At 37.5% G+C, this 12,992-nt stretch overlaps 1 protein-coding gene across 8 annotated transcripts in view; it reads right to left on the bottom strand.

The window, feature by feature from the left end:
- Positions 1-6,347: 6,347 nt before the first annotated feature.
- The window catches only part of ncam1a (neural cell adhesion molecule 1a), a 252,964-nt gene continuing 246,319 nt past the window's right edge, over positions 6,348-12,992 (bottom strand). For 6 of the 8 annotated variants that reach the window (XM_077546414.1, XM_077546413.1, XM_077546415.1 and 3 more), the window contains 4 exons: positions 10,942-11,143; positions 10,743-10,859; positions 9,324-9,680; positions 6,364-6,475 (listed from right to left, as the gene is read on the bottom strand). In XM_077546414.1, the coding sequence (XP_077402540.1) occupies positions 6,364-6,475; positions 9,324-9,680; positions 10,743-10,859; positions 10,942-11,143 (788 nt within the window). Of the gene's footprint in view, positions 6,476-9,323; positions 9,681-10,742; positions 10,860-10,941; positions 11,144-12,992 lie in introns of all 8 variants that reach the window. The other 2 variants (XM_077546420.1, XM_077546421.1) reach the window with 1 other exon arrangement.

Raw genomic sequence — 12,992 nt, 5'->3', positions numbered from 1 at the left:
CGACGGGACCCCAAGGCGTTCCCAGGACAGCCGAGAGACATAGTCTCTCCAGCGTGTCCTGGGTCGTCCCCGGGGCCTCCTGCCGGTAGGACATGCCCGGAACACCTCCCCAGGGAGGCGTCCAGGAGGCATCCGAACCAAATGCCCGAGCCACCTCAACTGGTTCCTCTCAAAAAAAAAAAAAAATAAATAAAAGAGAAAAAACAACAACCTCCGAAACATTGTGTGTATGAACGTGGATTATCAAACCTTAAATAATAATAATAATACAAAAAGATAATTATACAATGTACAGAAAAATGAATAAGCAATTTAAATATGTTCTCTTTACAATAGGAAAAAAGACAGAAAAATCATAAAATTATTAAAAAAAAAGAAGCTGTAACCAGAATGTAAATAAAAAAAATAAAAAATAAAAAACATCAATGAATAAATAAATACATTTAGTCATACATAATATAAATACATTCTTAAAAATGAAGAAACAAAAAAAAGACTATGAATACATACAGTAAAACAAAACATTTCTCAAGTCAGACCTTTAATACCAATGAAAATAAAAAAGCTAAAAAAAAATGGATGAAAAAATAAATACATGAATGAATGAAAAAAATATTTTAAAAAAGGTAAGCATAAATTAATACACTAAATCGAATTTTGATATCAGACTTTGAATAAACTAGAATAAATAGATTAAAAATGCATGCATGCATTACAAACAAAACGTAATAAAAAGTAAATAATGAACAAATTTCATTGACGAGATGAACAAATAATATGAAAAATAAATACAAATAAAATACCCAGAAGAATGTTGTCATTAAAAAAGCAATTTAAGAAATACACAAAAGCATACGTTTATGAACCGCAGTATTTTTTCTCTTTATTATGCAACAACAAAGAACATTTATTTTGCCCATTTGGGCTCACTGATAGCTTGGAAACCTGCTTTTGATTGAACTTTTTTTTTTGCAGAGGCCAAGTCATGTTCCAGGCCTCCACATGGTCAACAGGCCCCGGAACTGCAGAAGAATTCTTCATCACAGGCTACAACAAAACAACATCTTACCAATGGTTGCATCATATTTTGTTGTCATAAATGCATCGTAGCCTCAGAGGAACAAAAAAAAAAAAAAAAAAAAAAAAGTCTCCTGAAACACCTCGGGTCCGACAGGTAGAAAAACCCAAAGCAGGCGGTCACATTATCTGCACGGATCAGTCTTGGACCACACTGGACCATTGTTTAGGCCAGTTTGGGGGAGGGCTTTGTAAAGGACCCCTCTAATCTGCTGTGTGCAGAGGTTAAAGGCAAATAAGGACAAGAAAGGGAAGAAGGAATCCAACCGAAATCTGATTACTTTTCACCAGGTCTCAAGACAGGACGCCACTGACACAGAAGCTTAAATCTAATAAAAATAATAATTATTTTTAAATAAATAAATAAATAAATAAATATATATATATATATATATATATATATATATATATATATATATATATATATATATATATATATATATATATATATATATATATATATAAAGTGGGTAGTCTGTGTAGTACTGTAGTATGTACATGTTACGCTTAATTTCCTTTCTTTATATATTTATTTAATACAGAGCATATCACACATGGAGCATGTGCACGTCCACTTGCGTTAGACTGATTTAGTCTGCCATCTTTTGGAAAAACTCGGGAATTACATCTTAAAAAAAAAAAAAAAAAAAAAAAAGCCCATCTTCAGACCACACGTCATACACTCATGCGTTCAAATTGTTTAGATTTGGCAAGAACACAATACAATTGTGTGAAGCTTGTATGAATTTATAGCATATTCATTTCGGATGCATAGCGTTTATTTATTTATCTAAAAAAAAAAAAAGATTTCGTTATTGAATTAAAACGTGTTCTGTTTGGGGGAAATTGGGAATCTGCTGCCACCTGGTGGTCACCATGCATCTTTACACAACAAGTATATTGCCTTTATTTTGCCTACACACATAAAAGTTATTTTGCCATTAAAAAATAAATAAATAAAAACATTTCCACCAAAAAACGTCAGCATGTGTAAATGACATTGAATTTAATTGATTCAATTCAATCCGATAAATAAAAGTTGTATATTATATTATATATTTATTCGCTTTCCCTGTTGAAAAAAAATATTGTTCTTCATAATTAAATTAATTCTGTGAATACATAAAATATGCGATTAAATTATTATTAAATTACAAGGAATGAAATGTACCTAATTAAAAATGAAATGATCTTAAAAATAATTTACTATTGCAACAAAATATGTATATTCTGCTACTCAGAGAGGCAGAGATGCTGTTGGTATATGGAGAAACATTTGTCAGTTGCTTTTACTTTTGTATTGTGAAATTGCTACCACAGCGGGTGTGGGGGAATCAACATATATATATATATATAAAATGAATAAAGTTGTAGCATTAATGAAAAACAAAATGCTGCGCGAAGAAAAATACTGGGTAGAAAAAAAGCATCATTTGCAATAAGAATCCTCCATATGTTTTTTTTTGTCTTCTTCATTTTCTTTTTATTTCCTTCAATGACATTTCAGAGCTTATGTGAAGCGAAAACAAACGAGACACTCGGGGAACAAATGACACGAGGCTTGGCCGTAACCAAGATGCTGAATACAAACACACCAGCGAAGCCTGGCTGCAACTATTATAATAATAATAATAATAATAATAATAATAATAATAATAACAATAATATTGCTCTCGACTTTGCTTTTTCATGCCGGCCTCTGCAGGACTAAAGTGGAGATGATTTCAAAACAAAAAAATGAAAATGAGACCTGAGCAGAAAGTAGCAAAGCATCTTGGTCCTGTTCAGATTCACAAAGTTGACCCGATAATGCATTTGTAGTTCAGGAAAAAATATGTTGAATAATGGCCGGGTCCGAAAGCTCGTCTTACTCATACAGGTGCTTTTAAAATTGTAATTTATTTCGGTTAACGTGTTTTAATGTAATAATAAATGGATGGATGGAACTAAAAAAAAAAAATCTCCTTCCACGGAGGACAGTGTCAAGAACCCATCACATATACAAGATGCATCTATTCTGGAATATTATAATAACCTCAACAAATATTAAATAAACCAAACACAAGCATAAAAGATGTGAAGAAATGGGAATGCGCGCAACTGTGGTCGTATTCAAAAGGCACTGTGTCGTTTCCAGTTTGCTCACGTCTACGAGTGTGTACGTATGCTAACATTGCTAATCCTGTGAAGGCGGGGGAGGGGCTTAAAAGCACAACTCGCATATTCACAGTTGCAGTCTTAAGAGAAAGAGCAACTCTGTACAAAAACAAACAAACAACAACCAGCTCACACTCATTTACAAAAAAAAAAAACAAAAAACGTTTTTTTACAAGGCCAAATGTGTGTGGGGCGGAAAATCGCGTTAGGCTCAGTAGCCTCTTTAATAGTGTGGCTAAGCTAACAGGGATTGCTGACAAACAAAGTTTTCAGCAAATTTACAAATTTTGCATTTTGTTTCCGGCTTACCAAAACCACATCTCAAACTTTTATTTTTTTTAAATTTTTGTGCGTTTGTTGAAAATTATGCTAGCTAGCATTTGTTTATATTCAATAAATAGTTTTTAATGACTAAACGCAATTCGTTAAAATGACAACAAACACGCAGAGAGCAATTTACAAGTTTTGTCAACATTTGTAGTGTTAGCGCTAATTTTAAAATAAATGTGTTTTAACAGATAATCTACAAAGTGGTTTTAAACCCCCCCAAAAATATTTGTGGCTTTTGAAATGAACACATTGTATGCGAAGATAATTCTTATGACATTTTACGTCACTGCAGGCACGTAGATAAACAACAGCAAAACAACGGTTTGGTTTCCCGAAGTTAGTGAGACGGGTCAGAAGAAATAACTGAAACAAATCCAAGTTTGGAACCTGCTTGCGACCAAAAAAAAAAAAAAGTTGTAAAAAATCCCAACATGAGAAACAGAAAGGCGAGTGTCATCATACTGAACCAAATAAAAACAACCACAAAAAAAAATTTGTCGGAAAAATCCAACATCGGAAGCAGAAAGGCGAGCGTCATCATACGGAACCCGATGACGAAAAAAAAGAAAGCGGGAAAAATGACGTAAAAATCCAACATCGGAAACAGAAAGGCGAGCGTCATCATATGGAACCGGATGACGACAAAAACGAAAACAAACTTTGTCGTAAAAATTCAACGTCAGAAACTGACCCGCGAGTGCCATTGTAAAAGATTTAGGCAAAAAACACGTCACAGTAAAACCCGAACTTTGCAAATTTGATGTCATTTGAATATGAACGCCGTACATTATAATCAACGCAGGTTTCCACCATTTTTTTTTGTCAGGCTACATGAACTCCAAAAGTCCCTTTTTGTATGGCCTTCTTTTTCTCATCATGTGAACATCATCATTTTACAATAGAATCATACTTTATCGGAATCCTTGGGAAAAAAAAAAAAATCATACAATAACAACATGATCACAATAAGAACCCAATGACAGCAACATGTACAGAAATACAGTAACTTTGCGAGAAAAAAACACAAACCAAAAACGACAGGCATGCTAACGCTCTAATGACTAACGCCGGCAAACAAACACTTAAAAAAAAAAAAAAGAAGCTAAATAGGCAATAATGTCTGCACATGAATTCATCAACACAACAACAAATGGGCAATTAAGAGCCACAATCCCAAGTCACACGAATGGCGTGAATACGGCAAAACGTTTTTTTTTTTTTTTTTTTTTTTTTACGTGAAGGCAGTTATGTGTGAAATAAAGCTACAGTCCAACACAGTCGAATAATATCCAGTCGAGTTTGTGTTTGTGATGGTGCGGAGGAGCCTGGCATGGCCGCGCAGAAAAGAAAAATCAAATAGTAAGAAACGCAACATAGCTGGAGGAGAAAGTCACAATGTTACGGCGACGTTGCAAGAAAAATTGCTGCGTTGCATCCACGCAAAAGGTTTGAAAAACTAAAAGGACAAAAATATTTGTTTTCGTACCAAATCCAAGACTACTGATTTTTTTTTTTGTAAATTTGCCTTTTTCGCCTCATATTTAAACTTTTTTTTTTTAATGTAAAATTGTTCTTTCATATTCCATATTTGTTCTCAATTTCTCTTTTTTTTATTTGAAATATACAAAATGACACTTTGTCATCCTTATTCATGTGATACTGAAATTTAATCTTGTAAAATGGTGACTTTTCACACAAAAAAGTATCACTCCCCCCCCCCCCCCCTGAAATTTCCATGTCATATTGCATCGTTTCTTGCAAAATACACGAGTTTCATCAAATTGGACTGTTCCTGAAAAACTTTTTCCGGACAAACGTCAATGTTAAAATGATGACATTTTTGGGGAAATTACAATTTTATTGTTAGTATTATGACTTTTTTTTTGTCAACTTAAAAGCTTTTTTAATTCCCCTAACAATTCTTAGATGACGATTTTTTATATTTTTCATGCAAAATGTCATCTGTTGTATCTTGTGGTATGAAACATTTATTCTCATAAATTATTTTTTTTTTTTGAGATTTTCCTTCTACAATAATTTTTTGTCTTTACTTTAGATACGTAACATTTTTGTGAAATTGCATTTTTTTTTTTACTTACTCACTGTGATATCAACGTAATATTAACCCTTTAATTCTCGTAAATCATATTTTTTCCCCCTTTAAAACATTTTTAAAAGCCGGCGTATTTATTACAAATTTAGTGTTATGTACGACATCTTCCACAATGTCTTGCGATCTTTTTTTTCCCCATAAGAACTGTATTCTCATAGTTTTTCCCACCAAAAAAAAATAGCTAGCGTTACATTTCGTAAACGATTATTAATTAATGAACTATTGTCTTGTAATATGGCTTATTGATTGCGATATTACAGCTTTACTTTAGTAAAACGGTGACATTTTTCTTGTAAAATGATGACGTATCTTCTTGACAGTTTTTTTAACGTAACATTATGACTTTTTCCCTCACTTTATTACAACCTGTAAAATGATATTTTGACTCCGGTATTTTTTTTTTTAATTTTACAATATTTTACGGTTTCAGCGCAGGGCAGTTGAGTAGAATTTTATTTTATTTTTTTCCAAAAACAACCTAAAGGCATGTGCATCAAAGTCTTTGCATTTTGTTGGTCCAAAGACAGCAAAAGGCAAGACACCCCGTTTCATTCCTGCTTTCCGTTTTCCTTCCTTCCGTTTGGGATGGCGGGCCCGCCGTGTGAAAATGATGTCGAGGTTTCAGTGATTGTGACCCTAAAACCCCCCCAAAAAAAACAACCCCCCGACCCCCTCCATCTCGCCGATTACGCTTTGCTCTCGTTGCCGTTGGTCTGGGGCGCCTCGTTAGGGACCGTCTTCACCTCGGCTGCGGTGTTGTTGGCCTCCGTCTTGACGTCGTCCTTGACGGTCTTCCCGCTGCCGGGGACGGAACACAAGGGAGGCTTCTGTTAGCTTTCGTACCAGGCTTTTTAAGGGAAAATTGCTTGCCCCCCCGCCCCCTCGCACTCCTTTCTGGAAGCGTGTTTCACACATAATGGGATCAACCCCCTGCCGATGGCGGGGCCATGCATCGGAATGACAGCGTACGAGCGTGTCGCGGGCGGGACGACGGCCGGCGTGCAAATGAAGACGCGGGAGACACAATGTAAGCGGGAGGAAAAAAAAAAAAAAAGCTGACCTACAATGCAAAGTACACGCACACACACAAGAGGATTAGCGGGGCCGTCTGGGTCGAGACGCCGTTAACGCCGTTGTTGTCGGAGAAAAGCTGAAAATAACAGCTGACGCGGAATTCTGTCAGATTAGAAGGGAAGGAAAAAAAAATTGAGGTCGGCATTCTCTGTTGGGAATAATGTGCCTCCAAAATAGCTTGAAAGGGATCTAAAAATATAAGGAGGCTTTTTAAATTAAATAAAGGCGCTGGCTGCTTTCATTCGATATATGTTTGGACTTTTTCGTCATTTTTAACTCGTTGACTGCCACTGACGGCCACAAACGTCAAATATTCCTTTTTACTGGTAGCAGGGAATGAAGACCTTCTGATGAATACTCATCCAAATCAAAGTGTAATTCCAATTTTAACACATCGCCGCTGCTATGTGAAAAACACTTTTGTCCATTTACCCCCCCCTTTTTTTTTTATAATTATGTTTTGGGGATGAAAACCTCAAAAGAAAAAAAAAACGATACTTATGTCTATTTATTTGTTATTTTATTTTTATTATTTCAATTTTTATGTTTCTTTTAAATTTTTTATTGTTATTTTTTTGGGGATGAAATGAATGCAGACATCACAAAAACCTAGAAAAAAAAAGAAAAAAATGGACATAAGTGTTTTTCACATAGCAGCGATGATATACAACAATACACATGACGAAAAATATCGAGAAACTTTGAGGCATAGCAAAGATAAATATGCTGAACGATAAGATTGAAAACACGGATGAAAATGGGCCGAAAATCAATAGAGTTTTATTTTGTCTATTTTTGCCTTTTGAGGGTAAGCCTTAGTAGAAAATGGCAGCGACATGTTAACTCTTTGACTGCCAAAAACGTTAAATAACGTTTAGTAAAATCCTATGGAGGAGTGCCAAAGACGTTAAAAGACGTTTTTTTCAAAACAGAGGTGAAACTAACCATTTTCTATTGTTGATTACTGAAAAACGGAAGAAGGTAGAAACAAACTCTTTTTTTCTGATGAAAGATGCGAGTCCAATCTTTCATTTGGTAGTATGTGTGTTTCCATAGTCCAAACACATAATTTTCTGTGGACCTTGAAAGATCAGTCCATATGCTTAAATCGGCTGGCACCCACGGCATCCCTTTTCTGAAAACGCTTGGCAGTCAAAGAGTTAAGTTTTACGATTGAGTCGATCAAAGGTATTTTCTGATATTTCAATGAAAACTGGTTTCTGACCAGTTTTTGAAGATTTACAACTATTAGTTGAACTACGATACAGTGGATACACTATTACTCATTTTATTGTTTTATATTTATAGGTTAAAAATGTTATTCATATAAATACTTTCTGTCATTCTAATTAGACTACTGCATTAGGGTAGGTTAGCATTCCAAGTTAAAAATTCAACTTAAATATAACAAAATGTCATCATGTTATAAATGTGGTTGATTGAGATGAAATAAATAAAACAATAAATGCAAATAAATAAACAGCAAATATAAATACGATAAATGCATGCATTCAAACTGAAGTCAAACCAGAACACGTCTGCGGAAGGTTAGCGAGAAACGAAAAGGATGAAGGCAGGAAGTGCTGCTGGTTATCAATTGCAAGCAAAAGGTTGACGTGAAACTGCGGCGGGTTACTTGATGACGTTGACACAAACACGTTGCGGAGTGGAGATAGCCAGTGAGGTGGTGAGATGATGACGCTGCTACACTGCTAGCATCCCGTTGTTTATCTCACAAAACAATATTAAAGGAAAAGTCTACAAATAAGCAAATATCCTAAATCTACATTTTTGAATTACTTTTTGTACTAATCTGACTAAATTATCATGAAAAATGAGGGTGGCTCAAAATATTTTTTATTTACCTTTTTTTTTAAATTTTATTTTTTTACTAAACCTGACTAAGGCTAGGTTACAAAGCCAAGCAAAGGTGAGCTTGAGCTTGGATCAAAAACAACTTTTCTGGAAGATTCACTAATTTAAAAAATCAACTAAAGTAATAATTTAGAAAAAAAATAAATGTCTCTTCTTTGTTTATGTACAAAACTCACAAAATGAGTACAACTCTCTCAAAACTTCATCTAAAGACGGGAAAAATTGTGAAATGTGAAATTTTATTTCCCAAAAATTCTGGGAAAAAAAAAGAGGAAATGAAGCACCAAAATCATGTGGATAAAAAAAAAAAAACTTTTTATTTTACCGATTAAAGACCATTACATTTGCGAAAACATATTCTAAAATCCTTAATAATAAAAATAAAATTTACTGTAATTTTTTTTTTAAACATTCTTCTAACTAAAGCAAATTATCAAAATACTGTATTTAGACTTTTAAAATGTACTAAATGATCTTAAAAACTGGCGCCAATAAAGGATGTTGACTTGAATGGTGAAGTGGAATCAGAATTTGAAATACTTCAACTAATTAAAGCCTATTCATGACTTTTTGTCCACAATCAGACAAAATTCTGCACCCTTATTATAATTGGGATGAATTTTCCTTTTTTTTTTTTTTGAGGTGCTGGGATGCAAACAGCGCAGCAGAGCAAATGTGCAAGTGCGGACGTTCATACTCATTTTGGGGGTGCGTGATGGCGTGAGGTGCGTCCTCAGTTGGGCCGTCTACTGGACTTGGGGGTCTCTCGGGGCCCTCGCGTTGCTTCTGCGGCCCCTCGCCGTTGGCCCTGACTGGCTCTTTGACGGGGTCGGCTTTAGGGGCGTCGCTCAGGTCGACCAGCGGGCCGACATCGGGCTGGCTTTCGACTGCGCCCGACCCTGCGGTGGGGCTGCTTTTTGGGGGGTGGTCTTTGGCGGGGATGGGGGCTTGAGCCGGACTGTTCTGCGCCGCGCTAAAGTTCTCCACGACTGAATTAGTAGCATTGGAGGGGAGAATGTTTACCGCTGGGGGGGTGGCGTCGGCAGCGGCGGGCCTGTTTTTGTTTCGGAAGGTGGTAAAAGTGTGTGGGGGTGGGGGGGGCGTTTTCGTCAGCAGAAAGGTGAGGGTGAGAAAGTAAAAAAGAGGTGAGAGGAGGAGGGAGAGTTAAGGCTGAGTATTGCCGTCAAACAGAAAAATCAAAACAATCCAAATGTTAGCAACACAAAACAAGCTTCAAAACAACCATAAAGCCTTCATAGAGGAGGACGGTTACTGCTGGTCAAAAACATCTCTGAATTGAAAAAAAAAAAGAGAGAATAATTTCAGGGTTTTTGGTGCTACAAAAGGATGCTTAAGCTAGTTAGTTTTTGTACAAAATCTTCTTAAATTAAATTATTTTATGCATTTCATTTTTGTGAATAAAAGCAATGATCAAGATAATATTTATTTTATGAATGAAATTGGGTTAACTTTCGTACAAAATAAAAAAATTCTTGTTGGAACTATGCCACAAAATGTAGGCACAACTAACCTAACTTTGAAGAAAGTTCACATTTTGGAACATTTATGAATGAAAAACAAATGATCAAAGCAAATAAGACAAATATTTCACCTCTTTTTGCATTGCTTTTTTGTACACAATGCGACTTAAGTCTGTTGAAATAATTGTCAAGCTAACTTTGGACACCAAGGGTAACTGAAAACTGAAAATCTTAAGGCCGGATTGAAATGTGTCTTCTTTTTTAATACATTAATGATTTAATTAACACAAGATGCAAAACACTCTATAACTAGCTAACTAGCTCGCTGGCTAGCGATAAGTCTGTCCGTAAAAAATAATTTTGAGAACTGGACTAAACTCAACTAACTTCTGTTGAGTATATCAATATAGCTAGCTAACTAGCCGGCTAGCAAGTCGGCTAGCTAGCTGGCTTGTCAACTGGCCAACTAGCTTGGTAACAGGCTAGCTCGCTAGCTAGGTAACTGGCAAATTGGCTAGCTAGCTAGTAGATAGGTAGGTTGATGGACAGATAGCTAAATAGGCAGACAGGAAGAGCTAATTTCAACCAGCATTAGAGTTTTATTTTGATTTGATTTAGACAAGCTGTCCACTCACTCGGGTCCCGTCAGGGGCGTGGTCTCATTGGGCTCCGTGGGTCCGACTCCCTCCTGGTTCTGTGTTGGCTCTTCCTCCGTTCTGACCTCCACAATGGGCTCCTTGGATTCATCCTTCCTGTTGGGACAAGACACAAGAGCAAGCGTATCAGCCGTGTCTGAAACGGGTGTCGGAGGACTTCTTTGCTTTCCGGACTCACGTGAAGGCGGCCTTGCCCTCCTCGATGTCCTTGCTCTTGGCCCCGGGGCCGGCCTTCCCGCAGAAGTTGATGGCGATGCACATGAGGAGGCCGCACTTGTTGAGGAAGTAGCAAGTGACGTCCACGGCCACCAGCAGCACGAAGAAGACCACGATGAGGATGCCCACGATGGCGCCCGTGCTCAGGCCGGAGCCCGAAGCGCCTGAAAATGCGGCGACCAAAGCAAGGGATGAGAAATTCTGTCAAATATTGAGCATGCTAGCTTGAAGCCAACTAACACAAAAAACCCACAAAAATATAAGATATATGACAAGAAAGAGATTTTGGTTCATGTCATGTTCATTTGAAATAAAAGTAGATCATACAAATTGTTCTATAAAATGGACTCTTGAGGTCGTTTGTCTCGTTTTAGCACCCGCGCATGTGACGGTGGTTTGTTTGTGATAAATAATTTAATGACGGAGCACAATCGCTTCATGAGTATGTACGTGCTAGATACGTGGCGTTGATGTTCTATGATCCTCTCAGTCCTTAGCCGCCATTTTGTGGCATCTACATGCAATTTCCGATGTGCCTTTAAAGCAACACTAAGGAACTTTCAGTTTACAGTGGACAAAAGCGGTATTGTTATGCCTGAAGGAGGACCACATTTCCCACGAGGACAAGTGCATTGCGTCGTTTTTGATCCTTGACTGTCCTTTAATCTGGGTAGCTTCCCTTTTTCTTTTTCTTTTTCTGTCTACTAGACAAAATTTCTGCCATGAAAGCAGTAATCGTGCATCGACATTCAAATTGACGTCTCTTCTTTGTAACGAATGTGGAAAGGAGGAAGTAACGTATGCCATAAAGCAGTCAGCACAGTTGTAGTTTTTTTGTGCGGCAGTGTTCCTACCATCCTCCGCAAAGTTGCTTAGTGCACGGCAACGGTACCATTCAACTAGTTTTAAGTCGATGCTTCATCAGAAGAGTTATGAAAATATTTCTATTAAGGTTGAAAAGTTCCTTAGTGCTACTTTAAGGAAGGTCAGCTGTGCGAGAGCACCGGCGTTGCGGTGGCTAATGGTTGACGTGGCCGCGAGACCCTCGCCTACGGTCGCGTCGCGATGACTGATAACCTCTCTTTTCCCGCAAATACATTTCCCAACAACACACGCTCAATTGATTTCTAATTGGACGTCTTCCTCTCCTCGGCGGGTACGCGGGGGCTTCCGTTTCCCACCGGCTGGTAAACACACAACAACGCTCGTCTCCCCCCCCCGCCGCCGCTTCATTTGCATTTTAACAGGCGCAATAAATCATGCGGCCTACGTTCAGAAAAAGGGGCGGCGGCGGCGGCGGTGTAAGACTCGCGTGTTGTCACACAGCGAGGGGAGCATAAATCAGGAAGTGTCACCACGGACGACGCAGACGTTTCTCTTCACGGGTCTTGTCAGCTTGCGGCGCTCTGAGCTGCGTGCGATAAGCCTCAGCGGCACCGGAAAGCGGACCCTTTTGTGAAAAAAAAAAAAGTCATCAATAGCGCACTAAGATGACGGTTTACATGACTGGACGATGCTTGCAAGTGACAGCTAATGATTTCCCCTTCACTACTTATCCAGGTAGTCCAGACTGCTTTTGACATCCCTTTGGACGGTAATGAAACCCCAGCAGCTTTCCAATTATTCAAATGCTAATTGAACTACGACTGCAGAAAATGGATCTGATAAAATGTACAAGCAGGTTGAGTCACAAGCATGCTAATGGAACGAATTAAATTGCTAATCGAGGTACTACTACATATAGGCATATATATGTATATTAGGGCTGTGTACCAAAGGGTGACGACTTGAAAATGGCAAATCAGAACTTTCCCAATCAAGCCAAAGCGCGTTCATAGAATATTGTCGTCCGAGAGAACTGTTTGGATGGCACCCGCGTCTGACGTAGCTACGTTGCGGAGTGCACATACATTCAGAAATAGTTCTTAAAGTGAAAAGACAACCTTAAACATTTGCTGACAAAAATATGTTAAAATGCGACCTCACGAGTCTAAACTTGACATTCCAAATAAT

This window comes from Vanacampus margaritifer, chromosome 16, assembly GCF_051991255.1.
Source record: "Vanacampus margaritifer isolate UIUO_Vmar chromosome 16, RoL_Vmar_1.0, whole genome shotgun sequence".
Lineage (NCBI taxonomy): Eukaryota > Metazoa > Chordata > Actinopteri > Syngnathiformes > Syngnathidae > Vanacampus > Vanacampus margaritifer.
Note: the sequence above shows the minus strand (reverse complement) of the source record. Positions and strands in the feature narration are given on the sequence as shown.